At 39.1% G+C, this 15680-nt stretch overlaps 1 protein-coding gene across 2 annotated transcripts in view; it reads right to left on the reverse strand.

Annotated features, from left to right (window-relative positions):
- The window catches only part of golm1 (golgi membrane protein 1), a 9115-nt gene extending 2277 nt beyond the window's left edge, over positions 1 to 6838 (reverse strand). Inside the window, exons 1-11 of one of the 2 annotated variants that reach the window (XM_020602583.1) lie at positions 6604 to 6838; positions 5309 to 5450; positions 4502 to 4681; positions 4223 to 4277; positions 3991 to 4093; positions 3651 to 3723; positions 2360 to 2519; positions 1932 to 2159; positions 1228 to 1377; positions 956 to 1054; positions 412 to 469 (exon numbers count right to left, since the gene is read on the reverse strand). In XM_020602583.1, the coding sequence (XP_020458239.1) occupies positions 957 to 1054; positions 1228 to 1377; positions 1932 to 2159; positions 2360 to 2519; positions 3651 to 3723; positions 3991 to 4093; positions 4223 to 4277; positions 4502 to 4681; positions 5309 to 5437 (1176 nt within the window). In that variant the 5' untranslated portion in view covers positions 5438 to 5450; positions 6604 to 6838 and the 3' untranslated portion in view covers positions 412 to 469; position 956. Of the gene's footprint in view, positions 1 to 119; positions 470 to 955; positions 1055 to 1227; positions 1378 to 1931; positions 2160 to 2359; positions 2520 to 3650; positions 3724 to 3990; positions 4094 to 4222; positions 4278 to 4501; positions 4682 to 5308; positions 5451 to 6603 lie in introns of those variants that run through there. The other variant, XM_020602584.1, reaches the window with a different exon arrangement.
- Positions 6839 to 15680: the final 8842 nt, after the last annotated feature.

Raw genomic sequence — 15680 nt, forward strand, 5'->3', positions numbered from 1 at the left:
AGGCTGGAGGGACTATGTCTTTTGGGCTGGCCTGGGAACGCCTTGGCATTCCCCCGGAGGAGCTGGAGGAAGTGTCTGGAGAGAGGAAAGTCTGGGCATCTTTGCTTAGACTGCTGCCCCCGTGACCCGGTCCCGGATAAGCGGAGGAAAATGGATGGATGGATGGATGTATTTATTACAGTCGTGTGTACTTGACTGACTTTTTTCAATCAGTAGTGAACTGGGTAAATTTGGTGATCCCAACCAATAAATGAAATATCAGACAGCATGTAATAAAATCTAATGTACAAATTCTAATTAAGATCACAAATACAAAACTCATGAAACTAGCCAACCTAATGTCACAAGCCTTTCATATAGAAATTTCCATCTGGCTTCTTTTTGTGTTCAGTGTTTGGAGGGCTGCATTACCCTGTGTGCTGCTGCTGCTTCCTGACGTAGTGTGCAGCATTGTTCTCTAAGTCCAGGCCTGCAGAAAAAAAATCAGCTGTGTTAACAAAACCATTATGAATATCCAACAGTAAAAGCTGCTGCAGGTGCAGGACATAATAGCCATGTGCAAAATGCTTTTTTCAATTGTTTATTTCATGGCAGCATATTTCAAAAAATAGCAAATGACAAAAATGATAACTGGGATAGAAAAAAAGAAGTACTATACAAAAAATGACAACACATGTTCCAGTTCCACTATTATTTTGTCCCAGTCACTTCATTGTATGCGCTTGCACCTTAAACCCCCTTTAAGTACCACTTTAACTGCACTTTTTTAAAAACACAGCTAAGATTTCCAAAAGTGACAGTGATACAAAAACAGCTCAATGTTGACTGGATGCTGAACTGAACTACCATGAAACATATTTAGAAAAAAAAATCGTTGACATTGACATCATAATAACCAGAAGAACAAAAAAGCAAGTGAATATCAGTGAGGAAGACAGTGTGTTTCAGTGTTTACCTTAGTTCTGAGCAAGTTCAGCTTGTTTGTCTGCTTCATACTCCCCTTCATTCTCATCATCCCCGTTATAGTCGGCCAGCTCCGCCTCCATGTCCTTGTCTATCAAACAGTACAATATAATGTGATAATTAATATGAGACAACCCATATTTCTTTCCTTCACTCAAGCTTCTGGCCTTCAAATGGACGACTGCTCTTGGACTGCTCATTCTCCCATGCTCTCTCTCCATGTACAGACACCTTTTCAGTTTTATTGTATATAAACACACACACCTATATTTTCATCCTGTTTATTCTGCTGTTTCTCAAAATTGGCTTCCCCCACTACTTGCTCGTCTGCGTCGTACCCATCCAGTTTCAGACCAATAGGAGTATCATCTGCCTTCCCTTGGCCAATCAACATATCTTCCATCCCAGGATCTGCTTCGGGGGACAGGACCAAAATGCTGTTTAATTTTACAACAATTTAACAAACTCTTCACTGAGAATGTCTATGACCGACTATCACTGCAACTCAATGAATGGGGTGGAGTGGACAATAGGTTGCCAGGCTGCCTCAGCTGTTACACACTCTAGGCAGGGTGTACACACATATGCTATAGCACATGTGTAGGATGCACATTCTCTCTGTCTGCATAAAAACATGAATATATGCTCAGGTTGGCTGGGACTGGTCACAGAAGCAACATGCCAGAAGCAACACTAATGTATTGCTGGAGGAGGATGTTTTAAAAAAGGCCAAATTGTATAATTTTAGACTGAATGCTTTACTGATACAAAAAGAGACATTTCAGCCTGTTGCCAGCAGTTTCTTTCCTGAAGTCCAACCCTTATCTCTAGCTGCTATGTAGTACAGTTGGATGCAGTCAGAAATTATTCTTTACCTTATTCTGTTCTACTGTACAGTATGGTAGAGACAAATGACTGGCACTGAATCTTTTGCTAGTACTAATTTGTTGTGTGCCCGAGTTCTTTACCTTCTGTTGGAGTTTCTTCTTCGTGAGCATCAATCACTTGCATGTCTTTCTCCTCAGTCAGGTTATTTTTCAAAGGTTCAATGGGCTCTGCCTCACCCTCCTGTGTTTTCACAGCTCCCTCTGGTGGCTGCAAAATGTCCTGCTTGTCTTCGGCACTCAAGGGAACAGACTGGGACTGTACTTTAGAGAGATCTATTGCTGGAGGCAGATCCACAAGGGCATCGGGACCTGGAAAATAACAAGGCAGAAAGCAAGTGCAACGTGAGTCTATACACTTGTGATTGCAAGTGCATAGAGATATGCAGAGATATAAACATATAAAGTGCATTGGATGCACATAAATAAACATTAGTCCCACTGCATGCTTTTATGTGTTACGCTTCAGCTAAACAGACTGAGCCGCTGGGACGGCCATGTTTTTCATTTACCTTTGCCTACGGTGATTTCGTTGGTCAGTAGTTCAGATGGCTCATTTCCTTTAGGCTGAGAGGCGCTTGGGGTGTGGCTCGAAACGGTGGCTGTCTTAACTGCATCAGCCCCAGTCATGACATGTCCACCCTCTTTTGCTGCTTCAATCATTGCATGTTCCTGCAGAGGAGTAAACACCATTATTTTAACTTTTCATTAAGTCACCAAAGGAACAATAGGGCAGACAAGGTTCAGCAACACTAGCAACAGAGTTAATGAATATTAGACCTAAGTCTTACTTGCACACTAGAAAATAAAAAGCTCTGGCTCTGTAGGACTAGTGGGCCTTTACTTTCCTTTAGATTTTGTTACATTAACAGGTCCAAGTAATGACAATTACATTTCCACACTTGTGTGGAAACAGATCACTGAGGATGAGCTTGAATAGATATAATTTATCCACCAAAATTTAAAAGACTACCCATTTTCCTTGCTTGATGATGTAGGCTGGTAAGCATGGGCAATAACAAGGCTCCACCCCAGAAAAGAAAAAGGTGTGTTAAGTTTTGATGAAGTGTTGTTTCTGCGATGTGCAGCCGGGGGATTTCAATTTTAATGTCACTCACAAGAAAAAGAATCAGTGATCTTAATCACTAAGACGTTCAACAGTTTTGAGCTTGAATTATGTTGTAAATATGAGCAAAAGCAGATACCCAAACTGTTTCCACTCAGCCACTGCTGATTTGAAAGAAACATTAACATCATGCTTTATATTTCTGAACTGTGTTATATGCGTTGTTACATGTCACACTGGACATCATGTTAAGAATCAAGCCTCTGATACCAGGATGCTGATATCTAGGGATGGGTATTGAATCCCGGTACTAACAGCCACTGGTGCTGAATTATTAAAGAACATATTATCAATAAGCCCTGACGCTATCGGTACTGGAGAAGTTGAGAAAACAGATTTTCTATTTATTATTGCTACGTGAAAGTAACTATGTTGGTTTGGTTTTCACTAGGTAAATGCTGATGATGTTTGTGCAATGTCTTTTGCATGTCAGGGCTGAACCACGAGCAATCTGTGTAAACATGTAGCGAAAGTCCATCATATACAGGTGGAGAAATGCACAGTTTTTGACTGCCCTGCTTGTAGCTCATCTCTCATCATCTAGGTATGCTATGCATGCTAGCAGCCTGGAGTGCAGGCTGAGCACAACGGAGCATTTATGATGACTGGCATGCCTGTGGAGAGGCTATGGACATCCCTACTGGGTAGTTAACTGTCAAGTATGAAAGCCAGCTTACATGTGAGGAGGCACCTTGAGGTGGCATGAGCTTCTCCATTTTTTTTGGAACTTCAGGGGAGTTGCAATGGGTCCTGTGTGTGCGTACAAACACACACAAACATGTTAACCAGGAATGACATTGAGATACAAATGTACTTGACTTAGGCATTTTGCAATGGCAGAGGTAGTAATTCAAGAGCCTGTCTGATGTAAGATTAATGGTGAAATGTGGTTATTTTCAATTATTCATATCAAAGGGGCTGCAACTAAGATAAATGATGTTAAAGCAATTCATCTTCATCTCCTTTCAAATAGACATGTTACATGTATAATCACAAATGTGTAAAAGAATTTCTTACTTGTCATATGCGAGTTTGTTGTTAAGGGTGTTGATGTTGCCTTGGCAACTCTGCAGCTCCTTCTGTTGCTTCCCCAGCTCATCATTTAGTCGATTCAACTGACCTACAGTATAACCAAACACAAAACTTTAAAAGAAACCTGAGAAGTGAATTATATTATTTTTCTGCGGCGCTCTGTCAGCTGTTAATAATGCAGTTTTTGAGGAACAGAGGTTTAAATGTTGACAGTTACCTTTAAGTTCCTCTATGGTTTTAGTACTTGAAGAAATGTTCTTCTGCATTGTGACCTAGAAACAGAAGCATATCAAGTGTAGACATTCACAGTTGCTTTACAATCTGTATTAATTTTTCCCTTGATAATGTGTGAGTTTGGTGTGAAAAACAACAGTGAGCAAGGCCAAGTGTTTCCATTGTCCTTGAATCCCCCTGTGACTACAGTTTACAGACAACAGTTTAACATGCAATTTTGCATTTTGTCCCCATTTAAACTCCCAGTGGTGTTTGTGTGCACCTTCTCTTGGCTGCAGGTGTTCTGAGCTCCTTCCAACTGTCTCTTATAGAGGCTTTCTAAGTGGCTGATCTGCTCTTTCTGGCTCTGGATCTCCTCCTGGAACTCATGCTTCTTCAGCTCTGCTGCACCTCGCTCTGCTGCTCCATGTCGCACCTGGCCCTCCAACTCATACAACTTAGTCTGCATCACACACAGAAAGACAAAGGCGTTGAGGTTAGTTCAGGTCATTAACTGCCTGTTTTTTTAGATCACTTATGAGTGCTCACTTTATAATATTTAGACAGAGGAACGCAGGTAATGATAACAACAACAATCTAACAGTGAAATGAACAATAAAAAATACATTACTAACAGACTGACAGAAACTACAATTTTAACGGCACACAATATAAACAACACTGGCTGTTTTTAGGGGCTTCTACTAAATGTCACTTGTACCCAGGATCAGCACCAGTGGCAGAAATGTTTCTACAAAACTGCAGAATTGTTTAACTGGGCCTTTAGCTTTTTCCTGTTCCACAATGCAAATACGCAAGGTCTTGGGTAAGTTAGTTGCTTACAGTCACTTGCATTAAAGTACTTGTTCAAAATTAATAATTCTGGCTATTGCGAAAGCTAAAACAGGAAATTTCATAGTATAAAAAAAGACCGCAACCAAACTTGCGAAACCCTGAAAGACGAAATGAAGAAGACTGCTGGTGAGGCTCACCTAACTCGAGTAGAGTAAGTGTGACATTATAAAAGGTGACATTTACACTGTTCACTAAGGTTAGAAAACAACAGAAACACACAAATAGACTGACCTACCTGTAGGTCCAGGTTGCGAGAGCTGGAGACCCAGTAGTTAAAACCCAGAACCAGGATACAAGCAATTAGAGCACCAATCATTAGAGGGGGTGATCTTCCTCCACGACGCCCGTTCCCTAGCCCACCCATAGCTGTCTTCAGCCTGGAGACACACAAACCACAGGCAGGGTCAGCACACTTTCCATTAATTCTATAAATGCAAGCTTTAAACAAGTCTTTTATGTCTGTGAGCCCTGAATTACATCCTCTACTTGAAATAAGCTGACATGAGGCTGATAAGACACACTGTAAAAAGCTCAGTCAAGGCTGCAAGTAACAGTGAACTACTTTGAGCACATAATTATATCTGATTATACAAACAATATAAAATTTTTTAGCAATTCCATTACAGATACTGTATACAAGCAGGTTTGTTTTTATGCACACAAATGACACACAACTGTACACTATATTGTCAAAACACTCAGAAGATCTCAGTGTGTCCCCAATCATGCTGATTCATTTAAAATGTCTGCTGAGAAAGCGCACATTGCAGGGACATTCCCAAAGACCAACAGGTGCTGAAACACAACAGCTACTCATTTCCCACAACTCAAAATATAATGCTTTCACTTCAATGTCTGGTGCAGTAAGCTATCTGCAGGTAGCAGTGCATACTGTCCATACAGCTATGACAAACCCTACTTTTCCATGTTTGGGTTCCTTCTGTCACCCAAATGATACGACCAATTATGCAAAGAACTGTTTATAGTGACCGAATATAGTAATTACTTCATATAGATTTCATACAGACGGCGATATATATGCTTTTAACTTATCTAGGTTATGAGGCTGATATTACTGTAGACGCATCCCTGTGCAATGCTGTCAACGTAACGTTACCTCAGCCTCACCTAAAGATGACACGCAAGACCTGGGAAACGACGGGGAGACATGGTGTCTGCTGTGAAATCACGGCTTTGGAAACAGATTATAGTCACCTTAAACGTATTTGGTTACGTTAATAACCAGACTGAGCCTCTACTTTCTAACCCATCATTAAAACAACTACTGTTAGCGCTAATGATCCCTACTATAATCGATCTTCCTGATCAGCTAATGCATATAGCTAGTTAACTGGTGTTACCAGTTATCACACTTAGCGTTAATCGTTTGAATAGGACAGTCACCGTGCAATGTATGGAAAAAATGACAGCCGAGCTAACAAAAGAAATATACTCTACGATTCAAGTTAGCTAACGCTAGCGTAGCTCGTGTTAACGTTGCGGTGGTAGGCAGACCTCCCACCTACTTACCCGGTAGATTCGAGAGATACAAAACAGTAGTTAAATGTTTGACCCAGTGTACGGAGTTACAGATTGTGATATATTTGACAGTGTGGCAGCGTTTCCCCGGCTTTTACATCGCATTACCCCAAACAGGTAGTTGTCTCTTATGGATAACGTTAGTTATACAAACAGAGTCTTTTTCTGGGACAGTCTGACGCTGCCTCTGCGTGCTGTAGGAAAAATGGCGTTTGGGGGCGTCATTTCATTGGTGAAATAAACACACATTTAACCCCCGAAGCACAAAGCGATTCTTCAAGATTGACTGAGAACGTTAAAATGTCGGTACGTACGACTTGGCGTTTTTTGTTTGTTTGTTTGTTTGTTTTTTGGCTAATTCAAACTCAAAGCATTTGATTGAAGTCTCAACTACTGATTATGGAATTTATAATTTGCTAAAGGCAGTGGAAGGTAGCACGGAGAGAGGTTAATGATCTAAACAGATTAAAATAGAATCGAATAAACAACAACAACAACAATAATAATGGCAATAATTTGCTCTTAAGTAGATTTGTTGATGATCCACCATGCCCTAATTAGAACAAGAATGGGTGAATTGGCATGATTGACATACAACTAAGATTATTTACTTCACTTATTTTTATTTAAATAATGTTATATTTATACTGGATTTCACATTCAGCCAGACCACTTTCTTTGGTACAGTACACAGTTTATATTTTATGATAGAGATCTTAATTCTTAAGACAGGGTTTCATATACTAGTGCATGACATTTTAAGTCATTTATTATCGAACAAAATATAAAATGAATGAGAAAAGTGATTATGTTTATCATGGTGGACACACAGCTGCACACTTATATCCATCCATCCATTATCTATACCAATCATCCTGAAGCGGGTCGCCATGGGCTGGATTCAGTCCCAGGTGACATTGGGCGAAAGGCAGGGTACACCCTGTGCAGGTGGCACACCCTCAACATGTGGCTTTTGATAGCTTCCTTCCAGTTTACATTTTGGTTTAGACACAAACCTATTTAATTTTAAAACAAAAATAACAATTTTTATGATCAAATATCCAGACAGCAATGCATTTCACATACATCATGAGTGTCTGTCCTAAAGGTACACATGGTAATTGTGCCATTCATCCTTGTCTTCTTTTGTTAAAAAACAGTTTGAACAATATTATGAAAAATACATTTAAAAAAGAAGCCATATACAAAAGGGTGTTTTATCATTGCCAGTCTCCACAATGTAACGTGCATGTATTAAATCATATGTTGCTCTCCAAACTTTTGAATTCAGCACAGGTTTCCAGTTGCCAGCAGGGGTCAAAAATACATGATTCCTGATCTTGATACACAAGACAGATGATTTTTCTGCAGCGTTGCTGGTGCTCTATGTAAGGTAAATAAAATCATGTTTCATCCAATAAGAATTATTGATCGTGTATAGTTGTTTTATTTATTTTTATCTGAAAAACTTTGGTTCAGCTTTGGATTGACCTCATGTCAAAATTCCTGCCAGCCAGCAAAGATGAATTATTTCTGAAAAAAAAAGCTTCTTCATTCCATTTCAGCTGTAGAGGAGCATCCATACATACAGCTCGTCAGTGTACAGTGAGCCCAGCACGCCGAAGCACACAGACCAGTGGTCCAATAAAAAATCCACCTGGCTTAGCAAATCCAGACACAGATGCTCTACAAGGTTCAGACAAATAGACCAGTCTTCAGTTGCTCCAGACACGTCCAGACCATCCATCCAAACTGACCCAAAAAGGTCTAGAAAATCTGGCCAGTCCTCCATCTGGTTTATAAATTTGTTTAGGGTTCACATGCATGACCAAATGAATCCTATATTGTTATCATTTACAAAATCACACCAGAGGAGAAGTCCATAGCATTTGTGGTGGTCTATCTGTGATGGTCTTTGTCACTTTGCTTTCGTCTTGCTTCTGCAGTGCTAGGATAATCGCCCTGATTCAAACGGTTACAGAGCAGATAAAACCTGGCAACACTGGCAGGTGTTTAGTTTGGCCATCTGTCAGCCTACCTTAATCCCTTCTTTCTCTGTCTCTCTTGGACTAGTGTCAGAAGTTGTATAAACATTCAGGTCTTAATGTCCTAATTATATCATATTATATGTTGTCACTGATAAAACTATCTGATGGAGAGTTAGCTCTTCATTAAGTTGTAGAATATAAATTGATGCTGTATCTAACTGGATCTGCATGTCTGTGGACTGTGAGAAGAAATGGGTACGTGCAAACTCACAATGAAAACTTGAATTAATGTCCCACCAAACTGTTTGTGTAAAGCCTTTAGAATTTGTTGTTTTGTGGTGACAGATATTCTCTCCAGTATAGTTTATCATGATCCAGCACTATATCTGCTGTTGTCCAGTGTCACTGAAGTTTTTACTGATAATATCACCCTGTCTGGTTACATGTTGCTGTACTGGATAGAGTGGGATTCTTACAGTTACCACCACTAGGTGGAGATAATGTTCCTGTCTTTAAACACAGCATCTCAGCTCAAAAAAGATGAAGTAGAAGTGAATCTAACTTAGAGCAAAGACAATTTTGAGTTTAAAGCATTCAAACTATAAATAAATAGCAGAAATAAAATATAACAACACATTGCATGAACATAGTATAACATATACTAACACAATTACAGGTGCACTGCTGATAGTGACGCTGATAATAGTGTTGACTGAGAGTCTGAATATGATGATTATTTTGCACATAATCTAAACAGGAACTCATACACTCAGGTTCTACAGAGGCATGCCATCGATCACAGGATATCAGTACACAGGACTCAGCTGAAGAAAAAATCCTGATGGTTATTCACCTCAAAGTTCAGGCCCACAGAGCTCAGAGGTGGTGAGAAAACAAGCTGTGATGATGTGAGCTACTAGCTGTGTCCCCTTTATGCTATTGCCTTCTTTTCATTCTGTTATCATTTATCACTTTTATCTTTTATTTATAGAGATTGACTTCCTTGTCTAGTTGTTATGGCACAAAAAAGGAGGGTGTCATATTTTAATCTCAGAACCTCAAACACATCACAACAAAAACTCGGTCATATTTCGAGTCACTCCCCTAGGCGCCACTGGGCACAGATCACCTGGGAAACTCATACCTTGTACCAAAGCTGTGTTCTCTCTCAAATTAATTATACTTTAAATTTACTACCATTATACTCAGGTTGAGTACAGATAATTAAGTACAGTTCTGTCAGTGAAACATAGTTTATCTTTATTTTTATTTTTATTTTGCACTGTAATGTTTTCTGTTGTTGCTGTTTTAATGTTGACTTGAGATGATTCACTTCTGTTTACAGTAGGTGTGTCACGCTAGCTTTTTGTAGAGTTTTACCCAAGTAAAGTATAAGTATCTGAACACTGAAAACAAACAATTTTCAGCCATTATATTTATGTTCAGTACTGAATAAATATCCTTTCCAGATTCCTTTCCATCACTGTGGTGTGAACAGCTGATAAAAATGGGTGACCATTCCTATAGAAGTTAAATGCTATTTACCCATTATTTGGCCCTGAAGAGGTGGGTATCAGAAAAATTCTCCACTCTGCCCTAAATACAAAGCATCCCTAAAGACTGTCTTTACCCAAGCAAAGAGCAGATATTTGGAGACTAGGCATAATATGCACTGTATTTGCTCAGGGTGGCTGGTCCAACTCGTTTGGTAGGCAAGCACATCTAAGAGCCGGGCCCACTCAGATGTCCAATATCCTGTTGATCTACTCTACAAGTACATAGGCATAAGCACAAACCTTACTGCCAAGTACTATCAAAAATACACGGAATATGACTCCAGCCCAATGGCCCCCAATATGCCCAGCAATGTAAAAACAGGATAAACCCAAAACCACAAGTAAAAAAACAAAGGCAAAAATGTACACATACACATATATAAGTTACAAAAGAGCTTTCCAGATGAACACAGTCACTATAAATATTCACTGCAGATACCTTTCCACCACTGGAGGTTGGCATGCTATAAAATGTGTGCATGATCTAATAATGTTTGTATCTACGAAAACACATCAAATGTTACAACCCTTGGGATGATTGGAAAATATATAACTGTTTTAGTTATATTATATTAAAAGGAATAAGTCCACATTTTTCTGTCTTTTCAGAGGTGTCTCATTTGTCTTTTTGCTCAGTCACATCAGTGGCGTGGAACAGAACTTTTGTTTGTAGGCAGGGGAAGCTTGTTTTTCCAGTGGTAAACTCTGCCTCTAAGCCCAGTCTGCTACTGTTGCTGAGTGCTTAGACTTCCTTGGCCTCTTCTGTTGTCTTTACTCACTCTCTTTGTCCAAGGAGTTCAGCCCTGATGGTTTTATCCTTCGTTCTGCACAGCTTAACGACGAGCCAGTGGGACCACATCCGGTTACTCAGATGAGTGATAAAATTGTGTGTGAACAGCCTCATCTCCCATCGTGTCCATTAAACAACAGCTATGAGTGCGCTGAGAGCCCTGGGTTTGAAGTCTGTAACATTTGATCCATGGGAAACCCTCATGCACAATAATGCCGGCAAACAATGTGGCCCCAGTTCTGTGTGTCCCCAGAGGGCTACTGTAAACTGCAGATCTGATAACCTGTTCTGGATACATTAGCCCTCTGGGAGCTGACCACTCCCATCAGAAACGACAGGCCTGGCAGAACAGCTTCGGTCAACTAGTGTTACACACTCAGTGCTGCAGAGATTAAGGGCATAGCCTCTGGTTATTTGTATATAAAATCTGTCTGTGTAAGGAGGCTAAAACAAATCATGTCCAAATGCAATACATTTTCCATAATTGAAGGTTTTGGCCACTATGTCTGCCAAGATCTGTTTCTCCACTTTGATCTGTTCAAATGTTAATCTCAGCAGAACATATGATAGCATTAAAACCACATGGCTCCCCTGGTCAACAGTGAATAAACCGATTGTCGCATCAAGATGGAAACACATAAAACCATTTTGTTTCACATTCCTCCTGTAATTGATCCTAATTTAACAAAACTGAGACCAGACGTTTAACTGAAGTATTTGAGGCACTGTAGTCTCCCAAACTCAGGTCCTTTTGCAATAACAGACAAGTTGGGTGAGAGAAAAACAATGCAGCAAAACTTAAGGTAAACTTGCTGTTTGTCAGACCCAGCTAATGCAAAACATATCACATGCATAATTCCTGCGATCTGTAACTTTGCTTTATGGGTGTTTGTGAACAGGATCAATGAACAGGAAGATAAATGAACAGGAAGATGTTGCACTGACTTACTTTTGTTCCTTGCCAACTTACCCTAACTTTAACCATGTGCCTATTCCCAGCAAAGGCCAAGTTTTAACTTTTAAATAAATCATCAAAGCACCTCCAGACACATTTTAAGAAACATAAAAATGCTCTGCTTTAAATAATTTTGTGTCAGAGTACAAACTCACTCCAAAGACAACACGTTTTCTGCCCACCAGCTGTGATTTATTCCCTGATTTATTTTCTTTTTCTTCCATTTACAACTTCCACTCCTCAGCCAACCCCATCAGCCGATCCCTTGCTTTGCCTGCTGAGGACAAAGGAGCCTGTTGTCTGTTGTTGCTAGTTGGGATAGCTGTGTGACAGATGCCATGTGGGTCATTGCGGTGAGGGTGAGGAATGGTGGATCCTGATTTATGGTAAAGCTTTCCAAATGAGCTTAGGTTTAATAAAGGGAAAGCCCGAGATTTGTCCTGTCACAATTTGTGTCACACATAATGTTCCAAGAGAATTCTGGCAAAGTTTTTTCAAAAGGATGATGAAAAATAATTTGCCTATAGGTTGTGGTGAAGCATTAACATTTGTTCTGCTGACCAATGTGGATGTCAACATTCACATAATTTTGTTTGCTTGCGTGAAAATGGCAACTCTTATTTTAACTTTCAAAGATTTGTGTAGGAAATATATTCTTGTTAAAGACAAAATAACTGATCTTAGTACAGAAGAGGGAGCTGTCATGTTAGCTGCTTGTTCAATGTCCAGTAATGTCTCTGTCCTCAGCCCTTTTTACATCAGCTGATGGAACAAGCCAGTGTTTTTACACCTCAGTTTGGTCTGGAAGGACAGACTGCCCCACTCACACTTATCTGTACATTAGCTAAATGTAATTAAATGAATTTAAATGACATGTAAACAGCATGTAAATCTGCTCATTAATGTGGAGAGAGCATTTTGTCAAAACCCTCTTCAGTCTTAAGTCTAAAACACCAAATAAAACACTTGAGTTACCACTTTCTTAGGTCCACTGATAAAATCTAATGTGGAGCTCACTTACAATAGTGCTTTTCAGCCATTAAAAGAAAACAGACCACTACAATACCAACAACGATTGTGTTTAAATATGTATGTAAATTCAGGATCTTATTTTTGAGACATAATAAATAGTAATATCTGTTTTTGAGTCAATGAAACTATTACATGTATTATATTCTTTATAACAGTGATTAAATACAACTATTATATTGAGTTGTCAGAGAGTCTTTAAAAAGGTTTTGTGGTCCATGTTGGACCAACCTCTTTTTCATCAGTGTCTCTTTATCCAAATAAATGTCATAACTTTTTCATCAGTGTCTCTTTATCTAAATAAATGTTATAACAACATTGATGTATTGGGATTTGCAGTCCTGAGAAGACAGCCTCTGACCGTGCCAGCTCATCTGTGCACTAATAACCCAGTGGCTCAGACTAAAGTCCTCAGACCAAAGTGTTGAGAGGAGCTGTTCAGTGTTTGTGAGGCCCCAGGGATGACAGAGGATGATCACAACACACTATGTGTTCTCCTTCCCTTCAATTCAGATGTTAATTGCTTGTTTGGTCAAAACTGATAATGGTTTTCTAAGCATCTCAATAATCCAATCGTTTCACAAGTAACTCTTTTCTTCTTTGTTGCTCCATTTATTATGAATAATGACTGTGGTTGAAAGAAAACAGCTCAGAGTGTTTGCTCTCAGATTACAAACATCTTGAGCTGCAGTTCGTACCTGTTTTCAGACTTTAAATGTAAATTTCTATTAATTATACACCATTATAATAAACCACATGTTACTTTTGCAGCTGACTTTTTCCTTTTGGATATACAGTGAAGAACAGACGTATTTGAACACCCTGCGATTTTGCAAGTTCTCCCACTTAGAAATCATGGAGGGGTCTGAAATTCACATTGTAGGTGCATTCCCACTCTGAGAGACAGAAGTAAAAAAAAATTTCAGGAAATCACATTGTATGATTTTTAAAGAATTTATTTGTCTAGCACTGCTGAACATAAGTATTTGAACACCTGAGAAACAGCAAGAATTCTGGCTCTCAAAGACCTGTTACTGTGCCTTGAAAAAGTCCACCTCTACTCCACTCATTAATCTAAATTAGTAGCACAATTAGTTAAATTGACCTGTGTGAGAGACAATAGAAATTATGAAGACTGTGGTGCCAATTCTGTGATTTAAAGGACTAAATAAAATTGTTCTAACTAGCTCTGTGAGGCTGTGCTTGGCGTGTGCTGTGAGCACAGCAATGGTTTGAGCAAAATAATAATGACAGTAGAACATATGTACAAAGCCATGGAGATGCATCAAAAATTTGAGACCTTTTATGTCACACCACAAAGTTGTGAAGCAATCGAATATTATAAGAAATAAGTGGGGTATTTGTTATGAGCATTTGATACTTACAATGCCCCATATGTGAAACAAAATATCATGTGATTTAAAAGTACAAAAATCATGGGCAAACCTATTACCCCATTGTTTGTGCAACAAGGTACTGTATTTGTATTATAATTTGTCAAAATTTGGTTCTGTCAGCAATATACATTGCAGTGGACCTCAGTGCCATTGAGTCTGTAGTGATCAAAGTGGCAATAAATAAATACATTTTGGATTCTCAACAGAAAAGTGTCTTTCCAAACAGACTGGCACATTTACAATAATATACAGACAATCTGGTTACTCTCATCAAGAATTTCTCACATCAAAGTTTTGCTATCAGCTACTTATTATTCTCTACACAAAGGGAAGAAACAGTTCACAACATGGTCTGTGGATTATTGTGAGTAACTTATGTTACATACTTGTGTCTTTTTCTTTTTTTACATGAGTTCAGGGTTGCACCATTAATATATGTGGCATGCAACAGCAGGTGGTTATATGCGACTGGCCAGGAATAGGTGAGACATTTGAGACTCATGTTTACTGCACTATGTATGTATTTTAAACATAACCATTCTAGGCTGTACAAAATTCCAAAACAAAAGTCAAAAATTCCTGTCCACTAAAAAATATACCACTGCTAATTGGTAGCAGTACTGCTATATTTGCAATATTTAGAGCTTTAAATTACACAAACCAAATGCAAATGTGAGCTCCATTGTGTTGACATATCTGCAGCTCTTATCTCCACATTTTAGCAAATCCAGACTATGTGAGTGGATCCTGAAAATTCTGGGTAAGAATGTTTCATTGCTTCTTTTGAGTGAACTCTCTCTGCAAGCACAGTTCCTGTTCAGAACTCCCATAAAAGGTTTTCAGATATCATTCTTGACAATTCACCTCCTTTCTGTCCACAAGAAACACACCACAGTCAGAGGGGTTATATAATTTTACTGAGATCATGAGGTTCTGTGTGTGTATGGGCTGATGGCTGAGACGTTTTACTGTACAACCTCCCTGCCAAACATGGATTCCCTTTGTATAAATCACAAAGGACACCTCCAGCTTTTCCTCTCTCTCTTACTTTCACACGCCTTTGGCACTAACCATATCAGACAAACTGTGGATTCCTGATTTTTCCAGCCAAAATAAACCGCTAGTCATCAGCCGAGTTGTGTTTGTATCATCCTCCATTGAAAAAGTTGTATTTTCTAACCACTGTTTCCTGTGCTAACACTAGTTGTTATGGTTTTTATGGCAAACCTGTAGCTAACCAGTAGCACAGTACTCAGCTCTTTTGCTAAGAACCTACAGAAATAAAATGTGTGTCACACAGATTGTTAGCTAAAAGTTGCACAACACCAGCTGCACCACTGGCACTAAGTAAAT

This window comes from Monopterus albus, unplaced genomic scaffold (genome assembly GCF_001952655.1).
Source record: "Monopterus albus unplaced genomic scaffold, M_albus_1.0 scaffold56.1, whole genome shotgun sequence".
Classification (NCBI taxonomy): domain Eukaryota; kingdom Metazoa; phylum Chordata; class Actinopteri; order Synbranchiformes; family Synbranchidae; genus Monopterus; species Monopterus albus.